The sequence below is a fragment of the Bemisia tabaci genome, chromosome 2, assembly GCF_918797505.1.
Source record: "Bemisia tabaci chromosome 2, PGI_BMITA_v3".
NCBI lineage: Eukaryota > Metazoa > Arthropoda > Insecta > Hemiptera > Aleyrodidae > Bemisia > Bemisia tabaci.
This window is the reverse complement of record NC_092794.1, coordinates 47,707,189-47,715,929: the sequence shown is the minus strand read 5'-3', so window position 1 is coordinate 47,715,929 and position 8,741 is coordinate 47,707,189. Positions and strand designations below refer to the sequence as shown.

The 8,741-nt window shown below is 38.7% G+C and overlaps 1 protein-coding gene across 2 annotated transcripts in view; it reads left to right on the top strand.

Annotated features, from left to right (window-relative positions):
- Positions 1 to 401: 401 nt before the first annotated feature.
- MTA1-like (metastasis associated 1-like) overlaps positions 402 to 8,741 on the top strand; it is a 31,305-nt gene continuing 22,965 nt past the window's right edge. The window contains exons 1-3 of one of the 2 annotated variants that reach the window (XM_019048645.2): positions 402 to 582; positions 3,271 to 3,338; positions 4,340 to 4,433. In XM_019048645.2, the coding sequence (XP_018904190.2) occupies positions 555 to 582; positions 3,271 to 3,338; positions 4,340 to 4,433 (190 nt within the window). In that variant the 5' untranslated portion in view covers positions 402 to 554. The remainder of the gene's footprint in view (positions 583 to 3,270; positions 3,339 to 4,339; positions 4,434 to 8,741) is intronic. The other variant, XM_019048646.2, reaches the window with a different exon arrangement.

Genomic DNA, 8,741 nt, shown 5'->3' with positions numbered 1-8,741 from the left:
ATTTCAGTTTTTCAACAAATACATGTCCGATTTTCATCCCTTTGAAGCGCCCCGTACTTGACTTAGTAAGTATGTACCCAGGTATGGTGTATGTACATATCGACGGGCGAATTAAATACATTTGACTCTCGTTTTTCGTTATTACAGACGAAGCAAGAAAAAGAACGAATTCTGTTTTGACCGGCCCAACAGCATAGACTTAAGGTGATAAGAGGCTGAACGTTTTATTTCTAATATGTAAGTTGGCGCCTAATTAATTGTAAGAAGGGGTGACTGTCCTCTCATTTTTGGATTTCTAAAATTTCTTTGTATCTTGTCCTCAGTGACGTCACTGGAGTGTTTTAAGGAAGAGATGTGAACCAATCAGAGGGGGGAGTGGGACAGAGAGGGTCAAGTCGTTGGTGGGAGAAAGATAGAAAGAGAGACCAATGAAAATGGCGAGAGTGTGTGTTTAGGATGAGCTCGAAATGTGGAAATTCCGTATTGTATTTTTCACCTTATTAATGTATTGTTTGTAATTATTTTTGTGCTGGTATGTAAAAAGTAGTGTCACGATGGCGGCTAATATGTATAGGATCGGAGGTGAGGTGTAATAATGTTCATACTTTGACTTTCCGAGTAGAAGCGTAGGCCTTCTGTCTCCGGAGCGGAGTGATATTAATAAGGTGTAATTATCACCTTTTATTTTAGCTGAACCCTCGAAATGACTTTACTAACCGGATTTTCGAATCTTTCTCCACTTTACCTCCTTACTCCACCTTTTAAATAATTCGCTTGCTTCTTTTCCCTGTCTCCACGGAGTGTTGACGATCTTTTCGGGACTATAAAATATCGGCATGGTACGATGTTGATGTTTGAAGATGCTAGGTTAATTCCAGCCCCTACCGCTGTCGTTAGCGGTTTCCTCCAATTTTTTCTCTTCCGATCACGGATGACACTTAATTCATGTCCCATTCCCGTTCTTTCTTGATTGCTCTTCCTAGGATTCCTCCAGCGATCTTTGCATTCTGCAGACAAACATAACCTTTCACTAACAACACAAGAAACCTATTGTTTTTATGGGAGTCCTCAGCGGACGTCTTAATTTCTAGCTCCGCTGTCCTATTCTCCTGTATTCATGGCCACCTTATCGTAGCTTTATAAGTATCAAGTGTCTCTTTGGCACGTCATTTCCAAAATTACTTTGGAGCTGATGATTTTGCTGATTAGTTTACGCTCATTAGTTCAATTATGCCTACGATTCATTCTCTTGGGGGAAGACTTTTGTTGATTGATGCTTAGTTTAAAGCCAGTTTGTAGTATTTACCTGGCGTTTGCAGATTGCTAGTTTTGATGATATCATAGCACGGCTCACTTCAGTTACACGCAAATACCTTGTAGATCATACCAGTCAAAGCGGAAGCATCGTACGTTGAGACAAGTGAAATGTCAATCTCCGATTTCCTCAGAATCAGCACCATTCATCAGGTCAATACATGCAGTCAGATAGCACCACTAATGAGTGGTGACCCAAACAAAACAATACTTGACTTTCGTCTCAACATATGATGCTTCCGCTCAAGACAGGTAGCCATTAGCAGGGAAGTTATTAAAGCGATCGCCCGCCAGACATAATTGGTACTTAGTTCTGTTAAAGAGTGGAGCAAGAATTACGTACCTGCATGGGGCACTGATCTAATGAGTGCCTAAATTCTTCTCAGGCGGTTGAAAAGACACCATTTCAAATTTTGCCATCAAACATTGGGGGAAATATATCATGTGGCCTGACCACGAAAAGTGCTAGAAGACTTCGACAAAGTAATTCCCTCAAGACATGTTTCAAGAAAACTGATGATCGCTGAAAATCTGGAAATTGCGGAAATTCCAGCAACATTGCTGTAAATGCAATATCTACTCACTGTCATGAAAATGCCACTTCTCAGTTCCCAACATGAGTGCTCCAAAGTGATTTTTGGAGAGAAATTATCTTCTGCCTCTGCTTCTTACTCAGTGGAGAATGAGTGATAAGCAGAGAGCGTTTTTGTCCAGAACTTGGACATTAATGCGGGAGGAATCAAGTGCTCTGTTCTTACGTTGAAAGCATAACCTGTAAGAGTCCTATTATTACCATCAGTGTGGCCTAAATCCTAATCATAGGCCTTGTCCACACGAGCGCAGTTTGCGGAACTTATTCCTCGAACTTGCTCAGTTCCCGGAACTTATTCCTTGAAACGAGGCATGCTGTCCACACGGGTTCGTCCGAACTGGAACCGGAACTTCAATAAAACTATACAATTATTGCAAAATAATAGATTATTATGACCGCCAAAGTAACAAAAATAAATGTCAAGATCATATGTAAAGGACGTGAAAAACAAAAACAAGCAAATTCACATCAAAAGAAACATATTTAGAAGCTCGGAGCACGGGGGAAATTCCAGGTTTTGGAGGAATAAGTTTCAGCTCAGCAAAAAACTTGTTCCGGGAACAAGTTCCTCGAACTGAGTTCCGCGAACCGCGTTCGTGTGGACAAGGCCATATATGGGAAGGTGTTCAAATAGGATTCCATTTGATCCTAACCCTCATATTTGAGGCATCTGGCCAATGATGACTCATTACCAAGCCTCAGTCAAATTCTGAAAAACTGGAAAAGTTGGGGAATTATTGGAAAGAGTCAAGGTATTTCTTATTTGTCCACTAATCATTAAAATATACAACTGAGCTTTCAACTTTGTACCCTTTGCGACATTTTCAAGGCTAGTCATCTCTTAACTAGCTATGAAATGCCTTTTTCCTTAATTTGATCTTTAAACCAGAAAATTTTGTCAAATTTTTCATGAAGTCAGTGTATTTTTCTTTTTTATTCTAAGGGAAAGTGGAAATTTTGTTTGCAAGTCAGGAAAATGTTAGGTAATTGGAAAATTTTAGAGTCCGAGAATTTGAAGATGAAGAAATTATGGTGACCCTGATTTCAGTGAACTACTGTCTGTGACTCATGTGATATTTATTACTTCAAAATAATGGTGACATTCCTGGTTCACAAGTGCCGCAAACCACAATGCTTGACCTCTGATTAGTTTAAGGTACATCCTGTTACTCGAAATTAGATATAATTTTCTAACTTAGGTCAATGTGTCTTTGCCGTACTTCATAGGATTCTGTAAAATGTTTGAACTTACGTTGTTTTTGTTCTGCAAGCAAGCATCACATGTTATCTTTGTAATTTTCTGTTTGCATCTAATGCATCTCTAGTTCCAATGATTGATTGACTTTGTATTATTTTGTTTTCAGATTATGTTTATTTTGAAACATCGTCAACATCACCATTTCTCATTAGGAGAATAGAAGAATTAAATAAAGTGAGTTATTCTAATTGCATACTGCTTTTACTTTCTTAGCAAGTTGTGGAAAACATTCTACCCTCTGCCTGGAAGGTACCATCGGAATGATGGGGCTCATTCTTTTTTAATGCCCCCCCCCCCCCCCCCCAAATAAAACACCCTCTCAATTCTGAGTATTTACAATGAAATTCATTTATATGATAAGATAATCATTATGTATAAGTATGAAGCATCATTTTGGTTTCAAGGATGTTATCAAATTTAGAATTTTATTCTGTACAAGCTAGAGCCCACGACATAGATTCATTACCACACAAGTACGTTCCGCAGCTTTCAACATCCAAAACTAAGTAGCAGTGGTTGATGTCAAATTTGACACCCCTTCAAGTAATCTAGGACAATGTACAATATTAGTTCTAAAAAAGTCATACTGTAGAAAGTCACAAAGCACAGAATACGCAAAGTCTGTAAAGTAAAGAGAGAAGGCAAAAATTAATTGTTGGCCTCGATGTTTCGAAGGGAGTTTAAATAAATCCGTCAGCTCGTTACATCATCTTATGTTTCACTCAACTTTTTCAAGATAAATTTTTTACTTGATGCTACTAAAAGAGAACCTCTGTATAAATACAAGTGCAATAATAATGAACCTGTGAAGGAAAAACTATTTTTCTGGAAATAGTGAATTTATCATAGAAGTGGTGGTGGTTCGCATTGACCTAGCTTTGAAGAGCGAGACAAAAGATGGATAAGTTAATTTTTTCCTGAACCTCAGAGAATAATATTGTTTTTCCCCCTCAAGAGAATCCAAAGGAAAATGATAGGAAATCGTGGTTTTCACAAGGTAACTTTTCGTGGTAATCAGGAACATTCAGGGGAATATCCGTAAATTAAAAATATTGAAAATTGTAGACACCATAATTTTACCCCTCTTATCATTAAGTTTTTGTTGAAAAACTAGTCCGAAGTTGTAATTATGGTCCTTTTAAAACTAAATTTTGAAACCTTTTTACACTTTTCAGACTCCCAGTGGGAATGTAGAAGCCAAAGTAATGTGCTTCTTCAGGAGACGAGACCTACCTAGTTCACTTATTATGTTAGCTGATAAACATCATAGTAAGTTCATGCAAAACCTTTTTTCCTGTTTACTTTTTTATTGCATCTCTCTTTTTTTCTGTACTTCAGCTGATTTTAGGAGCCTCTCATAACTGTTGCCAAATGTAAGATTACATAAAAAAGGTGAAGATGTCAAGAGGAAATTGAAACCTTCCTCTGCCAGTTTCCACATTTGTCGATATGAAAAATTCAAGATGATGGGTGTTTTGTTTCACACCCTTTGTTCATTGCTCAAGGATGATTCAAAGTTGGTTCAGTTCGATATTTTGTTTTCCGGTAAGTTTCATTCAAAGATAGTCCTGTGTCCCACTACCTTAAGTTTTTAAATTGCCCATAATATTTCTGTGAGCTTCAAAATATTAGTTTATTCCCTGAAATTAATATGCCAGGGTCATCCAAATAGTACCAATAACTAACCGGTGATCTATCCTCCTATATATGTCACCTGTTCGCAGCTAAGCAAGTCACTAAGAAGGAAATGGCTGCAGCTCAGGAGCTAATTTTAATATTGCAGAGAATTAACTCTCTGAAGGGCTTTGAAAGGATAAGAGACAATGTATAAATATATGAATTATCTCCCTGGTTTGGACGATATAAAGTAGGGAACCTCACTTTTTTCGGATAACCTTTGTAGATGAATTTCAAGGAATCAACTTATTCTTTGAAGTTTACAGAAATATTGTAGGCCTGGTAAAAACTTAAGGTAGTTGGACACAGAAGCATCTTTGAAGATCCCTGAAACTTACCCGAAAACTAAATATGGAGCTTAAATACCCTTTGAATTCTACTTGCACAATCTTCAAAGAATGTGAAACAAAATGCCCATCGTCTTGAATTTTTCAAGAGCTTTTCTTACCTCCATGTGTGAAAACGGGAGGCTTCAGGAAAGGATGTGTCTGGTCTACTAACAATTGTAATATTTTCTTGATAATAATCTGGCACTACCTACTGAAAAAGCCTGTGAAGTATGAAAGAGAGTTAATGCAGATGTGTTGTTCGTTGCCTTTGAAACGTTTCACAGGCTTCTATGGTATCTTGGTAAAGAATTAGGTTTCTTAGAACTTACTAAAAGACTTACTTACTCCCTTATGAACTTACTAATCTCTTCTAATGCTCCTGGGATTGAATGGCTCAAGTTATCGAGTCATGACTAGAAAAGGAGAAGAAAACAACTCTGAATTTAAGACCTGTGTAAATGATCCGAACTATCGATCTGGCATAAAGGTAGTGACATTCTTTCCTTTTGTAGCGCATCTCCTGGTTGAGTAAGTTTTATTCTCATGGTGAAATATGATAGTAAGGTTCAGACAAATTTGCTAAAATAAGCATGAATGAAAGTATAGCCATAAGTGGAAAATGGGGCTGTACCAAACCAAAAACAGATAGAATAGGATGATAGAGAAGGAAATCAGTGGAAGTCGGAGGCACACCCAGACTCAAAGACAGAACAGGAGACATTTAAACTTTGTTTTCCCAAAGCAGCCTTAGTCCGCGATCAATGGCTGCAGTATTGACCCGTGAAAATCAAATTTTATAAGATTTAGTTTGACCACAAAATCTGACGTATTTCTGAGAAAAGCTTAAAAAAATCAAAGGGGAAATATAATTCAAATCTTTTCTTATGTTCTCAAATTATGAAGAAAAAGCCTATTACATTGCCAAGGAGTGAAAATTTGGCATATATCTACCCAGGACTAGTACTTTGACTGTATGGAACATTTAGCAAAATCCAGGCAGGGCTGAGAAAAGCTCTCAATGCCACTATTTTTTTTTTTTTTTTTTTTTTTTTTTTTTTTTTTTTTTTTTTTTTTTTTTTTCATCCTAAACCTAAACTAAAGGAAAACATTTTGAAACCTATATTCTCGGGATGTTTGGAGACTGGCATGCCAGATTCTCTCTTGGGAGGAGGGAAAGAATTCAGTATGCTCATGAGTAGCTTACCGACTAAAAATCTCCGCTGCTTTGGCTATTCTGTCCTACCACGAACTACTTACAAGCCCATAAGATATTGCTCATGGTTGTGAATGTCTTAGATTTGATTTTTAAGCCTACTAGGACAAACTTCTGCGTAGGCTTCCTATGTTGTTGGCTTACCAGCATACAGACCACCCAGTGTTTCTCGAGTTTTGACTTGACACTCAGGGCAATTTCGTTTTACAGCTCTTTTCTTCGCTCCCGAAAGGGTCCAACTGAGTACCAATAAATTTGTCGCCGGTTGAATTTCGATATTACTAGATATGATGCTATCTATGTGCCAGTCTGGAGAAAAGCAGGGTTGAAAAGTGCTTTTTCCGGCATTTTTTCATGTACCTATTATTTAGCAGAAATGTTGTGATATCTTACTTATGATCGAGGAGAGCTTTCATTTCCTCAGATTGAAAACGGCGTCCACCCAGGCATAACAAAAGGCCTACAGCTGTATTAGAAAATACGTGAAGAATGCCAATTAATTCTATTTTCAGAATTTTAATTTTTAAAGCTCATCTTACTCATGCGCCGTCAGGAACCTACATAAAATTATATTGTTTAGCCGGCGGTGAATTTCTTTGTAGTCATTCCTTGCGTAGTCCGTTGTCGCATACAAAGAATGTGTGTTCTGTTTGGGATAGGCGTTTGAGTCCCTGTGGCTAGAGAGGAACTGGGGGGAGGAACGTGGACGTTCCCATCAGTGATGTTAATCAGGCATATATCTGGCAGGGGGATTATATAAAATTGAATACTTTATCTGTTTGGTGCACCTAGATTTATCTTGCACTCTAAGCAAATAGATACTTCAACCACAAGGGCACCGTTTGGAAACATTCGCCCAACTCTGCACTGACAAAAAATTCTCGGCGTTTTTACCAAGGTTTGTTGGTAAGGTTTTTACCATCTCACTTTTTTTACCAATTATCGGTAATTTTACCATGATAGACTGGTAAGCTTACCTATAAACCGGTATTTTTACTGTTTTTTTTTCAGGTAAGAATACCCCTTTCATTGGTAATCAATTCCCGGTAACTTTGCCATTTTATCTCGGTAATTCTACCACAGTCGATAAAAAATATTGGCGTTTTTACCAAGGTCCAGCAAATTACCGAGAAAGTTCAATAATTTTACCGGGATTTCTCGGTAAAATTACCAATTCCATAAATGGTAATTTTACCAAGAAAAAACTGGGATCAAATAGAACCCTGAATTCTTGGTAATTTTACACTTTTCTTAGTAAATACACCGAGATTTTTTTTTCAGTGTGGTCCCCATGTCTGTCTACTCTCCGTCGTGTCTTTCGTCCCGAGTCAATATTCGGGTCCAGTCTCCCTTACTTTGCTCTGCGGTCCATTTAGCTTGCCTCTCATGGAGTACGGCTTGTCATGCCACCTCTCTGTCTGCGCCTTCATGCGCTACCTAACGATTTTTTCGTGGATCATTAGATGAGGTGGAGGGAGCCCGGTGAACACTCCTAGTGCTGCATTCAAGACCATTCTGTTGACAACAGCAAACACAAAGTTTTGCTGATCTAAGACTTGCTGATCCCTTGCTAAACTTCCTTTTGATCTTTTCTTCCCATACTGACATTGCCTATGGCATTATAGAGTGTGTTACAGAACACATGCACTTTCGTCTTTCCCGATTTCGCTCCACCCGCCCACCGTGTCGCTCACCGGCTTTGCTACTCTTTTCGCTGTCTTGACAACAAGCTTAAAATTACTTCTTTTTCAATTTGTTTCTAGCCAGATACTTAGGTATTTCATTTCCAGGGCCAGGGCTCCCGCCAAGGACAGTTCGACGTTCTTGTCTTTCCAATTTACCCAGAGCATTACTGATTCTGTCTCCTGTAAGACTAGTTTTAGATGCTTCCTCGCCATAGCCTGACAGGAAGCTTCTACGACTTTTTCCGTCCTCCTTCTCATCTTATATCCGTTGTTTGCCATTATTACCTCAGCTACATCATTAGTATCTGCCACCAGACTCACGAGGCTCCACAGAAGAAGCCGCTTTGGACTGCAGCATCTAGGTAAATGTACCGTAGGGAACGTCTCTGAATCGATCTTTGTGGGATGCTGCTCATCGCTTTTATAGGGTTGCAGGAGTCAGGGAATTTTGCTTCGAGTCGGGGAAATTCTCAGGGCTGCGGCTCAACAGCGTAAACATCCATTGCACGCCGGTACCGCATGTCTGAGGAGCCGAGTTTTCGGGAATGTTTCGCCGTCAAGCTAGTGTCATGAGAACTGAATCCGTGATTCGTGCGCTGGTTAAACTTGAAGGGATCTAAATATTTACACCTGTCTGCTCTTGATTAGCTTTTTTCTGCCTTTTCCTCCAATT